Source organism: Pogoniulus pusillus, chromosome 18 (genome assembly GCF_015220805.1).
Source record: "Pogoniulus pusillus isolate bPogPus1 chromosome 18, bPogPus1.pri, whole genome shotgun sequence".
Lineage (NCBI taxonomy): Eukaryota > Metazoa > Chordata > Aves > Piciformes > Lybiidae > Pogoniulus > Pogoniulus pusillus.
In genome coordinates this window covers 22,187,427-22,209,390 of record NC_087281.1, presented here as the reverse complement: position 1 = coordinate 22,209,390, position 21,964 = coordinate 22,187,427, and the positions used below count along the sequence as shown (strand labels likewise).

The 21,964-nt window shown below is 37.7% G+C and overlaps 1 protein-coding gene across 3 annotated transcripts in view; it reads left to right on the top strand.

The window, feature by feature from the left end:
- Nucleotides 1–21,964, top strand: part of STRN (striatin) — a 78,091-nt gene that overhangs the window by 11,941 nt on the left and 44,186 nt on the right. For all 3 annotated transcript variants that reach the window (XM_064158716.1, XM_064158717.1, XM_064158718.1), the window contains exons 2-5: nt 4,692–4,795; nt 11,748–11,821; nt 14,679–14,757; nt 16,907–17,071. In XM_064158716.1, the coding sequence (XP_064014786.1) occupies nt 4,692–4,795; nt 11,748–11,821; nt 14,679–14,757; nt 16,907–17,071 (422 nt within the window). The remainder of the gene's footprint in view (nt 1–4,691; nt 4,796–11,747; nt 11,822–14,678; nt 14,758–16,906; nt 17,072–21,964) is intronic.

Here is a 21,964-nt window from a genome sequence, read left to right as displayed (position 1 = left end):
CAAGAGGGGCCAGTCTGGATGCCACTGGTGGCTCTCTCCAAGGACCCCAGGGCTTGCCAAGCCTGCAAGTTTGCACAGAAGGGTGCCAGAGTGGGGAGGTGGTGGAGTCACCGTCTCTGGAGGTGTTCAAGAAAAGCCAGGATGAGGCACTTAGTGCCATGGTCTAGTTGACTGGCTAGGGCTGGGTGCTAGGTTGGACTGGCTGATCTTGAAGGTCTCTTCCAACCTGGTTGATTCTATGGTCTAACAGCAGGGATGGGGCAAAACTGAGAGCCGGGGAAAAAAAAAAAGGGGGGGGGGGGGGGGGGGAGAGAGAAGAAAGGATTTTTTGAGGTACCTTGGGACAATCCCTAAGAGTTTTTTTAAATAAAATGTGAGCTTAGATATACAACTGATGTTTTATTGTCTGCTAAGGCTGACTTTATTGCAGTTGTTTGTTAATGTCCTGCAGGAATAATTGTCTTAGTTTCTGTATTGTTACAAGTTATGCAAAATTAATGCTATCTTGATATCCAAATGAAGATTGTTAATAACTGTGAAAACTGTTTATTAAGTCTCACCAGAAAACTTATTTACAAGGTTCAAAATGCACGATTTAGATACTTGTACACACAGGGAACAGGCAAAACTAGAACACTTTAAGAAATAACCAGCAAATGCAAACATTATACTGGAAGAGAAGGTTCTTGTGGTTAATTATACTGCTTATCCACTAGATAGGCTCAGGAAGCTCCTTTCTGCTTATGACAGATGGCAGCCAGTGAGTTACAAGAGGCTTTAAGTATTTACTCACAAAAATTATCTCCCGACTTGTGGGTATTAGCTACAGCTTCAAACAGTACACAAACACTTGCAGAAGGTTCTGTCAATGTCTTGTGAGCCTCTGAGGCATTTTATTCTTCCCAGGCTTCACAGAGTGCTGGGGAAAGGAGGCAGACAATCTCTGACCTTATCCTGATTTCTCTGGGTGATCTGTCTATCTCCAGGACTTCCTGTCTTGGCAGGAGACTTTCAGGTGTAGGCAGGATGTCTTGTGATGTGCAGTCTCAGCACAATGTCACGCTGGCTATGCAGGCCTATCGTGTGGAGGCATTTAAAGCCTGTTCCTGGTAAACTTAAAGCAGGCAGCTTCCAGCAGTTCAGCAGAGCTAGCTTATAGCTTAGTATAATGCTGCAGAAGGCAATGGCAGAATCACTGCCAGAGGCAGAGAGCAGAGACGGCATCAGGCATCAATACAACGGCAATGCACGTTGTGTTGCCTGCTCATCTCTTTTTATCAATATGGCCTGAGACTAATGGGCCTTTGGACACAAGTTAGCCGATCAGAATGGTAGTTGGCTGAGCTTGACCATATTAGGTGAAGCCATAGGCTTGCCTTACCCCAATTTGGGAAAAACATAGGCTTTGAACAAGGCAGGCACAAGCCAAGTGTATGCACGTTGTTCACTGCACGTTGTTCACCACACGATGTAAACACAAGCAAAACAAGTCTGGACAAACCATGGTCCTCAGACTCAGTGTCTCAGGGTTGTTTCACGTGATTGCTTCGCCCCATAGCAGAAGGAGGGAGAGCATAAAAACATGCCTGGGCAAGCCAGGACATGTATAAGCCTATTTAGGCCTACCACAACATGTATGTTATGAAAATGACCAAATGTAAGCACTCTCATTTTCAGAGCCAGAATTACTCAGAAATGAGTATTTGATGTAAGGATGATGCTCAGAAGAAAAGCATGAACAAACTATACTAGAAACTGCTCAGCCTTTGAGGAAAGAGCAAAATCATTCTTAACCCCCCTGGTGCACTTCTCTGTTTCTTGATTTGCCAGTATGGCTACTGCTCTGTAATCTACCTGACAGTAATAAGCTTGTGTAGGGCTGAAGGGGTGGCTCTTGGGCCATCAATTCCACTCTTGTGTTGCTACATGCTTTGAGTATTGAACACAAGGATTTTGTTAGAAGTTCAGGAAGGAGGAGAAAGTTGTAAGACATCAGTAAGCACATTGTCATACCATTGACAATGAAATATGTCCAAAGAGTCAATTAGTATTTCTCCCAGTGCTCTTTCTACCTGTGCAATAGGCATTATATATGCAGGCTGCCAGTGGCTCTGAGGAGGAAGAGCACAGTTCTTTCTCTTCATGTTGAATCATAAGACATAGGTGCTTCAGCTCCAGAGATAGAGTTAAGAGCATTGTTTTCATTAGTTTATGCACTTGAGGAGATTCTGGTAAGAATTTTGAGTTTTGTTTCTCCCATAGTTAGTTAGACAAGTCCCAGAGCCAGGTATGCTCTCCATCTGAAGCTTGACTCTGCCCATTTTCATGTGAAGGAGGAATCCTATAGTATTTCTTAATCAAATCAATTTATGTATCTCTCATGCAGAAGTAACCTGTCAATACTACTAAAAAGTTGTGAGGTTTTTTGTTTGTTGAGGCTGCTACAAGTGGAAGATCACTTTATCCTCAATTGTTAGCATGGTAGTGCTGCTTTGACCTTTGCAGTACAGCAGTGTATGAACCAGGCCATTTGCCAACATGATGGGTAAAAATGCTTCATTCCAGCTGGTTCAGGCAGTTTGCTCTTAGCTAGAAATTGCTTGCAGGCAGAAGGTCACATCAGTGGTCACTTCAGTTATGTCCTGATGGCATTGGATGATCTTTCTTATTCCAGACAAATTAATATTTATGTCATGATCTTCTATTCCTAATATTGCACTTTGATTTTTCTCTCGCTTTTTGGCTAGAAGGGCACTTGGTTGTGTCTGCTGGGTTTGTGTAGAGACAGGAAGAGAAGAATTCACTGTCACAGTGTACTAACTAATAGGTGCCTTATAATCTAGCTGTCTGGACTGTTGCTGCAAACTAAGTTGTACGTGTATGAGGTGTTAACTGAGAGGGATGGTGACCTTGTTGACCTTAATAGGCTTCTTGCACTGTTATGTTTTTCAGATCAGGAAATGTTGTCTCCAGCATTTTTTTCTTCTGTGTCTTTCTTTGAGCCTGGGTAAAAGCAGACACTAGAGTTCAGTTGTAGTTTTTTGCTCTTCCCAGTTTGAGTGTTAAATGAGGACAAGCTTGATGACAACGTGACTGAGGCCTTTCTTTTGATTTACATGAGAGTTGTTTGGCAGTCAAATGCATTTCCCCCATTGAAGGTGACTACTGACTTCATTGGAGAGGAAGCAATGTTTTTCATTTGTGATAAACTGGCAGGTCTACTTCATGACTGGGTAGTTAAGGATTCTTCATGTGTCTGTGAAGCTGTTTACTGTCTGTATCTGAACAATGAAGTTCTGTCAGCTGGTGTTCTGTTTTAGAGTGGCTGCTATAGCTGGCCGCAAGCAAGTGATCTTTTGCAGTAAGATTCATGTTGCCCATGACCCGAGATTTAACCAAGTTAGTTGTGTGAATTTTCTTTATAGATGGTGGAGAGAAAATGACCTTTAGCGTTTAGAGACACCTTGGGATAAAAAATGTGAAGTCAAGTAAGCCTTTTTTTATAAGTGTCAATATCTACTAGCTAAAATAGCTAGAAACTGCTTAGAAGGATGTAGCAAGTGAGGAGAGGATACAGCTGCTTGTTTCTCCCTGGCTTTCCCTGGAGATTGGTACAGGCTGCTTGTGGAACTGCAGTTGGTTATTTATAAAAATGGAAGACTTTCTGGTCTTCATGTTTCACAGTGATGGTCTGGACTGCTTGCCTTTGAGTTTTTTTGTTCTTCTCAAGAGACAGAGGAGGTGCTTGGAGGTGTATCTGCAAAAATGTCCAAAAGTTGATCCTGAAAATGGCAAAGGCCTTGTAATCTGGATTGAGGCTGAGGCATGAAGTGGTGACTACCCATAGGTATTTTGGTCTAAGAATGTATTTGTGAGTTCTGGGAGCACAAGAACCAATCAAGTGGACTTGATTTGAACATGGGGTACAAAAGCAGGTACTTCTGCCTTTATGGTTAGGCATTAATATGTTGTGTTTACTGTGATTTTCTATTGAAAGATGTCTCACAGGCAACTACATATTCTCTGCTGGAATTTCATAAAGGTTGGGTGTCTGCTTTCCACTTCTGTTTGCTTCTATACCATTTCTGTTCTCATCTCCCTCACCAAAATACCTTTGCCTGTTTTCCATTATTTTTCTCTCTCTCTTAATTACAGTATTTCTGGAGCTCTTTCTTTAACCAGTTTTAGTAAGTATTATAATTAACACTTTACACTGTATTACAAACAGGCATTTATTTTTCTTTTAGCTATACTTCCTGCTGTACTTCAGCTCTTTGACTGTATTTACAGAGCAGCACACTAATTGTATACTACTTCAGTTAACGAGCAGAAACTTCTACCTCTTCTGCTGCTTACTGTTGGTAAATGCTTTTACCTCCTGAAGGCTTTTCATATGCTTGTTTAATCTAGTCTGTGTCCTTTATTCAATGTTTAGCCAAGAGAGGAAATAAACCATGTCAAATAATCTGAAATTGGTTTATTTATTTTTCTTTTTATCTGTAATGAGCTTGAAGTTTGAAAGACTTATCTATGTGTTTTGTCTAAGCATTTAGTATTTATGAAACACATTAAGCTGATTTCTTTTGAACTGCACAAATATGTTTTAAAATAAGTTGGGGGGCAATATACTTCAGAGCTCTGCTGAATGGTTTTGAGGAAGCATATTCTAAATTGAACACTTCCTTTTGCAGGCCCAGATTGCCTTTCTTCAAGGTGAAAGGAAAGGACAAGAAAATCTGAAGAAGGATCTAGTACGAAGAATCAAAATGTTGGAATATGCACTTAAACAGGAAAGGTACACTGCATTAGTGATGAGTACATGATAAAGAAATTGTGAAGACAGATACTTTCTTTTGCCTTTGTATTTGACAAACCCAAGAATGTTTTTTCCTGTGTACAGTTCTTGAGTTGACACATACTACTGTACTAGATATCTGGTAGGCTAAATGTCTGTATTATGGTACAAACAATAGCTGACATAGTATGGCTCTAGAAATGTGCAAATAAAACCAGTGGTTAATCAATGATGAATACTTTTTACTTGGTAAAATTCTAACTGTAGATAATACTTCAGAATTGCAGTGTATTCTCTTTTTTTGTTTGTTGTTTGAAGTACTAGCTTTGTTTACTAATCTCTGACAACTGAAATATTGAATTAATCTGCAGTCTAGTAATTACTAGTTTTTAATCTTGCTAAGTTTTTAGGCTTTTGAGTATGACAGGCTCTACAGGAATATCTTCTGGAGATTAATTGTGTGAGGAGGGAAAAAACCCCACTTGTTTATTAGTTAAATATCAGTTTCTTTTTTCACAGGGATTTCAGTAGAAGTTCCCAGTCTGATCTACCATTATATTCTTACATATACTTCCCCGTTGTGCTAATACTTGGGGCAAACAACTTGCACTTTTAAAAATCAAGTTTCTGAAAGTCTTTCTGTCTGACTGCTTTATTTTAGGACAATTTAGTTTTAAATATTTTTTATTAGTAAAATGCCTTTAAAAATTATTGAGCAAAAAGTATGTTTATGGCACTACTGCAAAGCAATTATTACTTATATATTATTCTCTTGTTTCTCTTTAAGAAAATATGATTAGAATAAACAGTTTTAATAGTTTGTATCAGTAGAAATAAGATTAGAAACATACACATGGAAATGAGGAATAGCATATTGCCACTAAATAATACTAAAAAGACATTCATAGGTGTACATCAGTGTATTGCGTTTAGATTTGGTCATCTTACATGGGCTGCTTTTGTACTTGAGCCATACTTGCACCATCCAGTCTGGCTCTTTCCTGTAGCATGGGGCTAGCAGCTTGGTTTCCTGGCCAGCAGTAGCTTGGGGGCTACAGTGTTCTTTCTTTTCCTTTGGGGAGTTCTCAGAGGAATATTTAAAGGGCTTCTTATGGTATGTGCTTTATATCAAATAGCACAGAAACATACATAAGATATATTTAGTATTTATTATATGCATAATAGAGATTGTAATTTATAGCTGCAGAAAGGATTGTATTTGAGGTGTGATTATGAAAATGAGTCACAAAATAAGCAATGGAGTGTGCAGTTAAAGATAATGCCTGAAGGTATACAAGTTCAGTAAGAATCCTTGTATTTGAAAACTGAGGGAGCTATTCTTGATTGTTTAAGAATATCTCTAATACTTCATGTTCATAACCCAGATAAATTAGAAATTTATCTGAAACTAGAGTATGTAAATATATTTCCATATGCTACCAGAGAACCTTTATAAGGTAGAAAAAAGAATATCAAACTTCTACATGGATAGTGAAAAATGCCTTCAGTTGCATTCAATAAAATACACCTAAATTAAAACATTTAAATCCTAATGTAGCAGTCACTGTCAGTAAGGAAAAACATCTGGTAGTTTCTTAATATCAGTTTTTACTTAGGTGCCTTTCATAGGTTGTCTGTTGTTTTTTTTTCTTCTGCAGTGTATGATTAGTTTTGGTTAGGTCACTAAACTACAAGTACCTGATCAGACCCAGTTTGACAGCTTCAGTACAGATATGCACTGGGGTTTTAAAAGCAAATGCGATGCTTGTGAATGATGCGTATTGGACATGGATATTTATAAGAGTTTGTGGTTTTAAACAGCAATGTTATTTGCCAGTTTATGAAGAAAGAGTCTTGTATTTCTGCTGGCTTAGAAGAATAACAGCAACTGAATTTGTAAGCACTGCTTTCCCAGCATTTTTCCTAAATCAGCCAGGTCAGGCCATAGTCAGTTGGGAAGCTGGCTTTTTCTACTGGGATCTTTGAGCTTGAAAATAAGATCTTACTAGGTAGAAGGAAGACATTCCTGGTTAGGGGAAAACTGGTATGGGTGGAAGGAGCCATGGAGGCATTTTTGTCTTTGTTTCTGCCTTGGCTTTTCATTGTACCAAAACTTTCTTAGTTAGATGAAATAAGTTATGAGTAACAAAACAGAATATGAAACTGTGGCTCCCAGTAGTCTGTGTTCTCAATGCCCTCAGGAAACCACAATCAATAAATGAGTTGGTAGTTTTCTCAGATATAAGCTTTTATGAGCTGCTGTTCTGTATAGTGGGTGTTCAATGGTGGTTTGTTTCTTTTATCATCAAATAAATGATTTCAAAGTTTACTCTAACTAAACTTTGGAAGGGTTATCATTGCACTGATGTAATTTTAAAGTGGGTAAGGTAGAAAATGTTTTACTTACACATTGTCATGTTTTTTTTCACAAATTTAGTTTAATGTGAGGGCTTTGTTGGTAGTTGTTACCTTGTTGCATGTGTAGGAAGCTCAGCTCCTGGTCTGCCCACACCTTGAGTACTGTGTCCAGTTCTGGGCCCCTCAATTCAAGAAGGATGTTGAGGTGCTGGAATGTGTCCAGAGAAGGGCAACAAAGCTGGTGAGGGGCCTGGAGCACAAATCCTATGAGGAGAGGTTGAGGGAGCTGGGCCTGTTTAGCCTGGAGAAGAGGAGGCTCAGGGGTGATCCTATTACTGTCTACAACTCCCTGAAGGGGCATTGTAGCCAGGTGGGGGGTGGCCTCTTCTCCCAGGCAACCAGCAATAGAACAAGGGGACACAGTCTCAAGTTGTGCCAGGGTAGGTATAGGCTGGATATTAGGAAGAAGTTCTACACAGAGAGAGTGATTGGCATTGGAATGGGCTGCCCAGGGAGGTGGTGGAGGCACCGTCCCTGGGGGTCTTCAAGAAAAGACTGGGTGAGGCACTTAGTGCCATGGTCTAGTTGATTGATTAGGGCTGGGTGATAGGTTGGCCTGGATGATCTTGGAGGTCTCTTCCAACCTGCTTGATTCTATGATTCTGAAGAGTCTAAACATACTGAATAGCAAACAGTTGAGAAGGAAGTGGGTAGTAGTTAAGCATAATCATGTGTTTGACAGCAGTTTTGGTGTAGTTTTGCCAGCATCCAGTAGACTGCAGTGTGCAGCTGTTCAGAGTTGAGGATTACTTTTATTACTATTGATACTTGCTCCACTACCAGTAAATTGAATTGTTTCCTCTGGATTTTCAGGAGCTAGCTGAGAAGTAGTGCTGTTTCCTCAAATCCATGTCCTGTTTCATCTAGTCTAGCTCATTTCCTGTCAACATATTTTTAACTAAGGAACTGGACTCCTGAGCCACGTCTCCAGAAACACTTGAATTAATTTTGTGTTGTTTTCCGCACTGGTGCGTCTGATCAGCATAAGCCTGGCGCCTTCTCCCCTGGGTAGAGTATCTCGCCGTGCTGTTCCTGGCAGTCAGTTTTGTTTATGTCTATTGGTTTGGCGGCAGCTCCCAGATCATCTACGGATGTTTTGGCAGGCTCGCTCAGCACAGCTGGATCAGATGCTTCAGGTTTGGTGACAAATATTTCCAAGAAATAGTGGCCTTTTTTGATTGGGATCAAGCTCGTTTCTGCGTGAGGTATTCAGAAAAGTTTTACTGTTCTTGGTCTGTGGAAATGTAGAAGGATGAAAGTTTTAGTATTTCCTTCAGCAGCTCTTGAAATGTTGTGGCAGGTTTTGAATGTCTTCAAGTGTGTAGTTTAGAGAAAATAGTGCTAATCAAGAAAGGAGAATTCTGTAATGAAATGCCAAAGCCAGAGCAGTGGTAATACTCGCACTGAACCCCAGTAAGGATATCTGCTTGATAACATAAGTTTCACAGTCTCAGAACTGTTTCCTTCCAAACAACTCAAAGGCTAGTTTTCTGATGGAAAATACCTTTTATAGTGTTGCTTCCTTCAGCTAGTCATTTTCATTTTTCAGTTTCTGCATACTGTTAATAATTCAGGTGTAATTTTCTGAAGGTAAATCATTGACATTGAACAAGTTTCAGATAATAAAGGCTTGCTTATGATTTTTTTTTCCTTCCTTCTTTCCCTGCTCCAAAGCCAGATGTTTTTGACCAGATGATACAAAGATTGGATAAACTTTGATTTTTCTTTATACTTTTTTTTTAAAGTCATTTTTCTTGTGATAGTAGTATCTCACTGCTGTGATGTGTCGAGTTCAATGTGAACCGCAGAGGGCCAGTTTAAAACATTTAAGTGCGCTATGTGTTTTTTGGAAGTGTTGAAAATAGGTTGGACTGGCTGATCTTGGAGGTGTCTTCCAACCTGGTTGATTCTATGATTCTAAGGAATTTTAAAATGAACATGCACACATTGAAGTAAATATATGAAGAAGTTAAAAGAATGCAGGCTGAATTTTTGAAAGATTAATTTTGGAGAACAGATGAGAGATCTGAAGAATAGGAAAGGTATGAGGAATAATTTTTCAGTTAACCTAAGGAACAGTGTGCTTTGATTCTTAAAGTGAAATTAATTGACAAAAGCTAGATAAATAAATTGGTGAATGCATGGGCCATAATAGAACTTCATATAATATCCACGATCCAAAAGTAAATGCCACAAAACTGGATGAGGCACTTAGTGCCATGGTCTAGTTGACTGAATAGGGCTGGGTGCTAGGTTGGACTGGATGATCCTGGAGGTCTCTTCCAACCTGGTTGATTCTATGATTCTATTTTCAGGAATTGAGCACAGTATAGCATATTAGAGTATTAATAATTTGCTTGTGTTCTGTACCTCAAATCAAAGTAGATTAAACATTTGGGTCACTTGATGACTGTATAAAAACTTGAAGTTTTTGACAAAGTGTAATGTTTAAAGTTGGTGAGGTGGATTAGTGGCAGAGTAGAGTGTTTCTTACTTCTTGATTACTTGTTAGTTCTTAATGATGGTGGAGGACAAGGTACAGCATCAGTATTTAATGGTAATGGAATGCAGTTGTTTTACTAGGGTACCATCTTCCAGTGAGATGAAGAAAAGAGATAGTTGTAAAAAAGGAAAGATAAACATTTTAGTTGAGCATTGAGCTTTAATTTTTGTTCAGTTCTTGGTTATTCTTTCCTGTACTGACCAAAATGTTTATTCACTTAACTGCTGTCAGTACATTTCAGGTGCATCCTTTTTTCTTTCCTGGTTTGGTTGCTACTCATCCACGCTTAAGCTTACTATGCTTAAGAAGCTTTTCTTCACTCTGCGCTTTCCTTTTTCATCCAGAGCTTGATATTTCTTACAATTGAAATGCAGATGAATTAGTAGGAATCTTGTACTGTTGATAGTGAATCATAAGAACTACCAAGCATTGTTTCCCTCAGCAGCATTTTGTTAGGAGTAGTGAGTTTTCTTGATGAACTAGGAAAAGGCAAAAAACCCCAAAACAGTAATGTAGTGATGCAAGTGTAGTTTGGTAGTTTTAAAGCATTATCTTGTCTTTCTTACACACTCATTCAAGCTTAGTGAGAATTGCCTCATACAGCTATGAAGTGACACACCTATTAATTATTTAAAAACAAAAGTTAAGTGGAAAAGTTCCCTTGGGAGCAGTGCAGCTAATGAAGCCTATCTTATTGTTGGTATATGTGGTGGTTACTTGATTTTGATTTTTTTTTTTCCTCCCCTCTTTCTGTTCTTTATTTTGCTGCCTTAAACCTAGCTCCTGTACATTTGTGTTGGAGCTGTGCATGTGTGGTAGTTGGTCATACCACTACTGCCAGGCTACACACCCAGCTTCACCTGAATTCTTCTCTGCCTCTTGTTCTAAGTAGGAACTATTATGAGTACCACTTCTTTACCTGGTATGAATGCCTTAAAAAAATTTACTGGGAATCAGGTGTTTTTGAATCATCTGAATTTTCATGTTTGGCAGAAAACAGTCATGGAGACAAAAGTCACATTCACAAAGATGTGAGAGAACAGGGGAACACATTACTAAACTAGCTAAGGATCATTGCCTCAGTTCCTCTGTTACTAAGACGCCTCTAATGAATCTTTGATAACTTACATGTGCATTTTTAATGCTGTCCTACTGTGGCATTATTTTGTGTTTAAAAGTCTGTTGATGCTGTAAGATGAAGCTTTACAAATTATTAAGCATTTGGGTTTTTTTCTTCTAATTACTCTTATTATTGTATAGCATATTTGCCATTGGAATGGGCTGCCCAGGGAGGTGGTGGAGTCACCATCCCTGGAGGTGTTCAAGAAAAGCTTGGCTGAGGCACTTAGTGCCATGGCCTAATTGACTGGCTAGGGCTGGGTGCTAGGTTGGCCTGGATGATTTGGAGGTCTCTTCCAACCTGGTTGATTCTATGATTCTACAGTGCAGTGTGTCTGTTTTTAAACACAATGGAAAGTAAAGCTTATTAAAATAGGCCTTCTATAGACTAAAATATTTTTTGAGGTAAAGTCTCCATTTTTTTACTTTAAGTGGCAGATCTAGCAGCTTTAAGAGAAACTGGAGGAGATGGAGCTGCTGCTGTGCTAAATCCTAGAATAGCTCTAACCAAAGTGTCTGTTGGTGTTGGAAAGCTCAGCATTTTGAGGAATAAAACTAAGGTTTATTTCATAATGATGGCTTTAAAAAAAGAAGGGAGGGGAGTGGAAATGGGTGTAGGGAGGGAAGCAGAGCGTAGCCAGTGTCCACAAGGAAGGAACCTTTATTTTGTAGCAAGTACATTTTGTGAATCTGCAGTCTACTAATGCTTCATCAGTAATCACTTTGCAATTGTGTGTCGCCCTTGAGAAACATAATTAAGAAAAATTACATGTCTGAAGTCCTGCTGCAATTATTCATTTTGTTTAGTTCTTAGCTTGAAAGTAAGAACAGCCTTTTCAAGTGAGCATAAGTGACATTTTTGTGTTCTGATACACCCTTTAAATGTGATAATTTTGTTATTTTTTTTTCCAGAGCTAAATATCACAAATTAAAATATGGCACAGAATTGAATCAGGGAGATATGAAGCCACCAAACTATGATTCTGGTAAGAATGTATTAAAAAGATGTTAATTACTGTCATAAAAGCTTAACTGTGATTTGCATAAATGCTGAAACGATAGTGTTGATAAAATAAATCACCTAGTGGAAGCAGTGGGAATAGAGATAATTAATGGAGACTCTATTTTACTCTTGTAAAATTAAAAATATATCCTAATGCTCTGAAACAGTCTATTAATAAATCACATAAGTTTAGGTTTTAAAAAACCCAAAGGTGAGCTGGAGAGATCTTTTCTCAGTGATGTGTGTGGATGTTTTGGAGCAGGGAGATACTGGATGCATAGCTAGAGAGAGATTTTTATCTTTGAATATTTTTTCTGAGTAAAATAGTAATGGCAAAGTACATTAAATATACAGTAGATATTTTTTTGTTCAATTACCTGCATAGTATTTTAGGAGACAAATAAGTATGTGTTAGCCATAAGTGGGATTTTGAGAGTCAGAAATTTGCAGAATTCCAATGATCATTGGAAAGCATACAGCTACCTTCAGCACACTGCTGTGAGGTGACAGTTTTTTACCTTGGGCTTTCTTGCTGCTTCTGCTTCACACAACTAGTTTTAAGTACTGAACTTGAAGAATTCAGAATTGAAGTTATTTCCTTTCACCCCTCTCTGTCTTCCCATTCTTTCCTCAGAAAAATAAATAAAAGGGCTATGGAGATCTGTTTATAAGTCAAACTATTAAAAGAAGTAATAGGTGATGATTTTTGTGAGTCAGTTCCCCAGTAATTGTATTGCAGTTAGAAAACTAGAACTGCCTGTACATGAAGGAAGAATGCAGAAAGTATGCAGACTACAGCTCTGTCACTTGATTTGTGGAAGGGATGGTTTGTTTTACTATCATGGTTAATTCTTACTTTAGTGGATTTAGGAAATCATTAAAAAAAAAAAGTTTGGTTTTTTTTGGTCCAGGATAGAATGTAGTTTTTGAGAAATTTAATTTCACATTATTGCCAAGCTGAAGAAATAGTTTAATTTGGTGTTAATAAGTGGAAGACCACAGTCTTTATCTGGACCACTAGAAAACTTTGTCCTGGTCATACCAAGACCTTATGCAGCCTTGGTTTTTGCAATTTCTTAGTAGGCAGCTACAGCATGTTGCTCCGGTTTCTAGCTGAGGAATGTAGTGTGAGGTCTGACTTGCCCAGCAGAGCCCTAGCAATTGCATTACTTCTACAAAGTGAATGTTAGTGGAATTAGCTTTGTTAAGATGTCACTATCTTGATATAGGACATTGCATTCTATGTATGTAGCTGTCAGAAATGTATGCTTTTTTTTCCTGTATCAATTCTGGGATGATTAAAGAAACAGTTAAAATAAAAACTTTATCATGTTCATTTGTATTTGTCTTTGATGGATAACTGTAGGTCCATGTCTTTCCCTCCCTTGCCTCTTGTTTTCCCTGCCCAGTCAACAAAAAAAATGAAAGTGTTCCTAGTAGTTCTCTCTGATATTTATTTATAATGGAAGTTCCTTCATTCTTACTTGTAAACTGCTGTTATTGCTAGTGGTCATCAGTTTTGAGGAGACCTAAGCAAAAGTGGGCTCTTACCTGTAGATAAAATGAACAGTGCCTTTGAAAGTAGGGGTCTTCAAAAGTGTTTTTCAGGCAAATTTATCCCAGTCATGTTTTGGTTAGTACAGACTGAGCTTTGGTAGTTGACCTCAGCTCATCAGAAAATCATTGTGCAATTGACTATTTCCCATGGTTGCTCTTAAATGGATTTGTGAGTTTCAGATTAATATAATTCAAATGGCTTTCCTTGCATGTGAATTCTGGTTTCTCTTCTATAGCTTCTTTGGGGGTGTGGTGTGGGTAGTTTTTGTGTAATGTTAGTTCAGTTACTTGAAGGTAAGTGACTTCCCAGTGAGGACAGTAGCTTTCCTCACATCACTTACTGTTACTCATAGGATTATACCACAGGTTTTTCTGGTTTTTAATTTTCATATACACAAGAAGATTGTTCATCCTTCAGTGTTTGGACCACAAGAATTTCAAGTTATGCAGAGACTTTCATAGATAATAAACCAAGTTCTTTTACCTTGGGAAGCCTATGTTTATGCATTTGGGGGAATAAAACCCACCATTATATGGTATGAAGCCACAGATGAAATAAATATGTGACTGTTGTTTGCCAGCATTCACCTATATTCAGTACAATAGCCACAATTATGTTTTTTTGGTGTAGGTTTTTCTGGAGTAGTATTGTTTGGATAAAATTTTTTGATTGTGGAAAATGAGGTAAACATTTTCCAACAGGTTTTCAGGTTAAAAAAAACAACAAATAATTCCTTTGTTTTTTTTCCTTCCACAAAACTACAAATATGAATGAGTTTGAAGTTGATGTGAGTAGTCTATTGGTTTTATGGTCATGTATTAAGGAAATTGTTTTGGCAGGAGTTGTAAATAGATGTCGTGCTGCAGTTGCATTTGATACTGATAGCAGTTAAAGATGTTTGTATTTTCTGTCTTAAATTGTAAGCAGTAATTATAATGAAAAGTTAATGCAAAAATTGTTGATGTAATTATATGCCCTTAAAGAAAAAGGAGAAAGATGGGGTTGAGGATGTGAGACAGAAGGGAATACACTGATGACTGCTGGAACTTGCTATCATACATTACAATGTACCTGACAGTCTTTATGTGTATGTATACTATCATTACCTGCTGTGTGCTTTGTGTTCTCTCTTCATTGATTTTTGGCACTTTGCAGTTCTTTTTGTTTTGTTGATAAACCATTTAAAGACAAGTCATACTTGTCTCTTGACATTGATGGACATCTTTTTTAAGAGTTCATATTCAAGGCAAAAATATGTTCACAATGAAACAATCTTTTCCAGATGAAGGGAACGAGACAGAAATTCAACCACAACAGAACAGTCAGCTAATATGGAAACAAGGACGGCAGCTGCTAAGACAGTAAGTATTCAAAAAGAAGACTCAAATAATAAGTTCAAGGGAAAGAATCTGGTAATGAAATGTGATGATAGAGGCATTTGATTTTATTCTGTTAGTTTTTCTTTCATTAGGAGCTAGCATGCTTGGTTTAGTTTTGACTTGAAAATGCTGGATTAATGGTTGGACTTGATAATCTTAAAGATCTCTTCCAATGAAAATAATTCTATGAAGTTTGCTCAGTTTCCACCCTACTTTTCCTAGGCTTTTGAAAATTTTTAGTATTTCAGAACTTTTGGCCTTGCCAAGTCACAAACACCTAGTATTTGCTTTCCTTTCACTGCATGTGATAAAATAGTCTGCATGGGAGAACAGTAGGTCATGATACTTTACAGTTCTTTTTGCAATTAAAAAACAGTACATGTACCAATAATTCTGTGGAGGACTATGTAAAATAACTGGTGTTGGGAATGGGTAGCTTTTAGCCTCATCAAGGTGCAGAAAAAACTGATCCCCACATGGTTACACTAGAAGTTTTCTAATTCTCATTTCATCTTAGTGAAGTAAATGTCTGTTAATCTAAATGAGTTTTTAAATTGTGGCCATAATGAGATAGTAAATTTCCAATGTATTTGATACATTTTTGTGTCTGGTGGGTTGGTGGTTTTTTTTTTTTTCCTTGGTTCCAATCATTGGTTTAAATCAAAGAAATCTGTGAAAGACCTCATCAAAGCCTCTCTGTATTTTGTCATGCATTTGCTTCTTTCCATGTGCTGGTAGGTTAAGAGCTTTTCTAGTCAGCTAGGAGAACTTTTGCTTACTGTTTTCTTGAGGGTTTTTTTGAGGTGTTACTCTCATTTTATCCTCTGTGAGACAGCAAGAGGACAATCTGACACTTATGTTAAAGGACCTTTTTCCCAGGACATTTTTATACGAGTTATATTTGTCTGTTGGATAACTTGTACGTGCTAATCATAGAATCAACCAGGTTGGAAGAGACCTCCAGGATGATCCAGTCCAACCTGTCACCCAGCCCTAGCCAGTCATCTAGACCATGGCACTAAATGCCTCATCCAGATCTTTGCATGTGTGTTGAATAAGTGTAAAGCATTACAGATTTGGATTGGTGATGTTTTTGAAGACACATTGTTACTTCTCAGTGCAATTCATAATTAAGTGGCACGGTACTGAATTCGGAGAACATATTATTGACTGCTTTGTGTAGGTTTCTTGTTGGCTATATGAAAATCAAACCACTGCTATTTCTCTCGTAATGTGTTGTGGAGGATATTGTTGAATAACTGAAGGAGAATGTTCTTGCATGAGAAGTGCATGTCTTGGGTTTATAGCAGCTGTTACTGTGAAACAGCACTTTTCTTCTATAGAGTTCTCTAGAACACTGACTATTCAATCAGTCCAGCACTTCTGAGAAGACAGTAATTCTAAATCCATATTCTGGAGTAAATGGCAAGAGACCAATTTTAACTTTTTTTTTTTTTTAAACCTCTTTTCCCCAAAGGCAATATGGCATATTGATGAAAGATCTGACTTAAGATGCTGAGGTTTTTCATACAGGCTAGTGCAGAATTTTAGCCCATATATACAAGGCATAATAATATTTTGCCTATCTGTTGGAGAGTAAGTAAAAGGCAAGACAAAGATTTTATCAAACCTAGTGTGTTGTAAATAACAGCTCTTACTAGTAACTGCAGACAAAGAATTTGGTTTTATGTCCTCCATTTTCTAGGCTCTGAAAAATGCTTGCATAAAGATCATATCTGATGCTTCCTGTGGGGTTTCATGCATAGATTCCATGTGTTGAAGAATAAAATTACCATGTTAGTACAGGCAACTGTGGTGACTTTTTTTGTATGCTGGTTGTAACTATTTTAATGGAAAGTGCTGTTCCATCCATTTAAATGAATGAATAACGTATTGTATAACCTCTGACTGCTAGGCTCTTTGATTTTTTTTTCCCTCAGTGACTGTAGAGGCTGGTACTGCAAGAGACGAGCCCTCTGCAGCTGGTACAGGATGATTTATAAGCATGTTTCATTAGCATCATACTTCCCTAAGCTAAAGGGCTGAAGATGAGCTTAGGGAGGAGTTTGTATTTAGTGTTTGGAATAAGTGAGATGTGTGTGGAAGATTAGCATGAGTTCTGTCCCTACAGGTATCTACAAGAGGTGGGATACACCGACACGATATTGGATGTGAAGTCAAAACGAGTGCGAGCTCTACTGGGCCTCTCAAGTGATGCTTCAGAGAAGGAAAACAGAAGTCAAGAGCCAATGGTAAATGGCACAGAGGGACAGATGAAAGAAAACATAATGATTGGGTAAGCATCAGGACAGCATCGCTGTTTTTCTATACAAATGCACTTAATGGTGTAGAACAAATTGTTGTTAACAGAGAAGATCTCAGGATTGTTTTGAGATGAGAGCAATTCTAACACATCTTCTTACATTAAGAAGAAAGAATGCAGGTATCTCTTAAGGTTTACAGCTTAAAAACACATTTGTTTTATTTTTCAGTTGGATGGCAGCACAAAATCAAATCAAGCCTCTTTGAGATGCTATTGCTAGGTGGTTAGATGCCAGCATTGCTTCGAGTTAACGGATTATTTGTATTGCCAGAACTATATCAATTACAAACTTTGCTCTTCTGATCTGCACTGACTATTACATGACTGTCTATATAAGAGACAGGATTTTTTAACTGGATCTGAAAAACAAAGGCACTGGTTACATTCTGAGTCCTTAAAGTACTTTTTTCCCCACTGCTAGGTAATGCATATGTAAATGTGACTGGAATGTAAGGTTTCTCTCCTTCAATATTTCTAATACCCTGAAATGTCAGTGAAGGAGACTAAAAGCTTGTTGTGCTTACTCTAACTTTTAAGTAATGTTGAAAACCTTTTTCCATTTTGTTCTTTTTTACCATATAGTGGTGTTGTGTGTTTTTAAACAAATAAACAACTGCCAACCAATACCATAAATTATATCTGAAACTGAAGTGTCAGGGCTTCGCAAAAATTATCTGTTTGTTCTTGTTTAAAACGTTTTAGCTGAAAAACTTGGAAAACAATGCAGAATTGTATGGCTGAACAATCCTTGAGGTAGCTGCTCCTTGTAGTTTGCGCTGTGTCAGCATACATGGCTTTCCTCAAACGTTTTTCCTCTTTTGCCTTTCCTGTACTGATGTGGCAAAAAACAAGAAGACCTTTTTAATTTCTAAGGGCTAAATAATGTTGTATGACACATTTTGGCCTTCAAAAAGCATTTGTAAAATTTTATTATACGCAGCAGATAGCTGTTGCCAACTTCAAGCCAACAAGTTACATAAGGTCTGGGGTTGTTACGTAATTAGAGTTAATGCTGTGAGGTGGAAAATTTGAATGTATGAGAAAACCCACAAGCTACTAAAATATATTGTGCTGTTATGCAGTTGACAGTCCTTTATGTGCAGCAGCTGTGTTTTTTGATGAACAAGGAATGCTTGATAGAATACAATAACAATTTGATTTCTAGTGAAGAGGGCCACTTCTTAGGGGAAGTGTGTGGGTAAATAAAACTTTTTACACTTTAATAAATGTTTACTTCAGTTTTGAAGCAGATAGATATAGTTATGTATATTTACATTGTAAATGTAAATGAAATGGTTGAACAGTGAGTTTGATATAGCATTTTTTGATACATTTCCATTTCTTTCCAATCTACTTGTGTTCTGTGTAGATCTGTTATTAGCCTTAACACTTTGTGGTATACCAGAGTGGCTGAGGATATTCCCTGATAAAGAATGAAATCCCTTTCATTGTGGCTCAGCAAGCTTGACAGCTGCAAGGCTAGTCAGGCTACATACTTAGAGAAACTGTTTTCATCTCACTTGTGATGTAGAAGATGGCAATCCGTGTTAGAAAGCTTAGGGTGGAGTGTTTTGGTACATGGTGTATGAGAAGTGATTGTGAGGTTTTACAGTGGTGTAATTTTCCCGGGATTTAGTTGTACGTTGTTTTATCAGTCTTAATGGGTGCTCTTGAGACTGAGGATATCTGCTGAGGTCTTCCTCACAGAGAAGAAAAAGTTGGGATTTTACTAAAATTCTGTGGTCAGTCTGAGCACAGGATTAGTTTCCAGTGCTGTGATTCTTCTGGATCTTTCAAATACATTTTTGGACCAGCGCTCAGTTTCCCATGCAGGAAGCATTCAGTGGCTGTCTTCCTGGCATGCACTTCCTGTTGTGTAGTAGCTATTTCATCTCCTGCTACTAGGTACTGTAAAATTAGACACTTTGCAGTTTCTGTGGCACTGTTCGCCCCCTCCCAACTGCTTCATTGCTTGCCTCAGATTTCAAAGTGCAATTCTGTGGCAGATGGGAAATAAGAAATGAGATGGTTTTTATTAGCTTATACGTACCTGACTCATCTGTTGACAGCGTTACTTACTAGATGCTAATACTGCTCAAAAAGAAGCTCTTCTGTTCATGTTTTAGCATTAAGGGATGAAGATTAGATCTTCTCTCCTGATCCCATTTGGAATTCTTACTGAGAGTTTGAGAACTTAGTTCAACACTTTCCTACCCAGTGGGCAGAACTGGGAAAAATTTAGATGACTGGGCTAAATCCTATCTCACAGTCAAGGTAGGGGCACTAATGCAACCGCACCACAGCTGGAAGTCTTATTGGGAGAGCAAAAAAGTTGGCACTCTTTCAGGAACTTCTTGTTATTCCTAGCATGCATGTAAAATGTCCCAAGAGCATTTGGGCCACAGCAAGCTGGTATGGTTGAAGGGAGTGTGATGAACAATTACCTACAGTTTGGTAGTGGTAGAGGAGGAAAATTATAGTAAGAGGTGGTAAGGATAAGAATCAGTGCAAACCTTAGTGCAGTCTCAGGAAGCTTAAGGCACATATGTGCTTGCCAGGACTACTGAACATTGGGATATTTGTAAGTTAAATGCAGAAGAAAGATGTTGTGTGGCTGTAAGGATACAGAGAAAGTGTATGTGAAAGCCTCTGAACTGCTCAGGTAAAAGCATTTTGTCAAATTTTGTGGTTCAAAGCATTTGATGGATGTCAGACAAAACTAGCAAGTCTGAGGCTAGTGGTCAGCCTAAAGATGGTTTGGTTACATTTGAAGAGCAGAGTACTAGACAAAAATGTAATGCATAGAAATTAGTCTTGCAAAGAATACCTCTGTTAAAGCGAGAAAATGCAGCTCATAGAAGTTTAGATTAGTTTGATCTTGGAAGAACTGCATAATATTGTGGACCCAGATGAGACTGTGAATTCTAAGTTTGATTATTAGGAAAATGCTTACATGGAAGGAAGAATATGAGAAGGTGGAGTATGAGGATTGAGTAAAGAGAAAGCTTGCAGGTAAGATACAATGAAGACAATGCAATAAGAGTTTGGGAAGAATGCAGACAAATGTGATGAAGGTTTTGTACAATAGAAGAGAAAACATCATGGTGAAAACAGAACAAAAGTTAATATAAATGGTGCGTTTCAAGAACTCAAAAATGGAAGGCATATTAACTTTACATTTCCTCAGATTGCTCAATATAGCAATGTGAATTGCAGAAAGAGCTGGTTGGCAGAACTGTCTTCTGTTCAACTGACTGCTTATGATAACTGCAAGTTAAAAAAGGAAAAGGTATTTGATACTTTCATGCTGCCATATGGTTGTCTCATTGAGAGGAGAGGGAGAGTAAGGAAGACAGGAAGCAAAGCTTCCTTTATGTTTTGGCTGTTTATTGGTAATCAACCAGTACTTCCCAATGAAATGAAAGTGGTGGAGAACAAACCAAATCGATACTGAGAAAAATTCCAGTAGGAGAACAGAGGAGCTGACATGCTCAACATAGTCTGATTTTAGCACAGGTTTTATGTAAGCCTGTTAACCTGTGTACAGTGCTTGTTGTTGCTTCTCAACCTCCTTTAGCAATATTTCTCATCTACCTCTTTTTTTGTAAACAAAACAAAAAAAACACATCTGTTGCAAACTTAAGCCCTGGCATTTTTCATTTGACCCCAGAGATGTGTACCTTATTCTTGGTAGTGGGTGAAGAGCTCTGCTCAGCTTACTACACCTTTTAAAATACTTTCTGAGTTAACCTTTTTTTACCAGAACTTGTCTTTTTATCAGCTATATCTTGATTTCTGCTAGGCTCCAGTTATTTCAGAGAATTGCCACCTGATCTCTCATATCCCTCAGCTTAATTTTGTGTGTCTTAGGGGGTTATAATTATATCAGAGAACTCCCTCCACCTCTTGTTTTTATTCTTATGGTACAGTGATAAACAAACTACTGTTGTCTTGAAAGTCTTTTGAAACCAAATCAGTTTCTCGTCTGAGTATTGGGTGAAGTAGCACCAGTCTTTATATGTTACTAGCTGCTACATCTATGGCCAAGCTCGTATTCTTACACTGCCTATTTATTTGCTAATGTACAGATCCTCTTGAAAACTTTAGCACTCAAGACACCATGTGGATTTTGAATGCACCCTGCAAGATTTTGATTCCATAAATGAAATATTGTTATGATAACCCAAGATAGATATAGTCCTGTTTCCACTTAATGGAATTTAAAAGAGAATCTGTTTTCATTTTCTTCAATCAGTTCACTTGCATTACAAAAGATAAGTACCACTTGGCATGACTGGACTCAAAAATAGATAGATACTAAAAATAATAACTTTATAATAACAATTGAAATTCTTAACACCTACAGTGAGAGAAACATATACTTTTCCAAACCCAAATGGAAACACAAACAAAAGCTGCCTGCAAATGTCACCTGTAGCCATGAAAACATGAGAGCATTTGAGTATCTTCAGTTCACTTCTTACCTCATTTTTTGATAGCTTCGTTTTTCTGACTGACAGTCAAATTACCTTTTTGAAGGTGTGTATTTGACTACCATTTGATAGGAGTGGTAGCAAATTTCATACAGCAATAGAACTGGAAAGGAACAAAGGTATACTGAACATATGTATATACACTTACATATATATGGGCATGTGTATATATACAAACAATATGGTTTAATTACCTGAGTTCTTCCTGAAGATTTTATCACTAGAGCTATGTTTAGGCACTAAAGACTTGTAAAAGAAGAATTATTCTGAGTGATACATCAGTCTCTCTTTGAAGCTGATTTACTGCCTTTTTATTCTATTGAACCACATGTGGTTTCTACTATCTATACTTTACAAAAAGACATCAAACCTC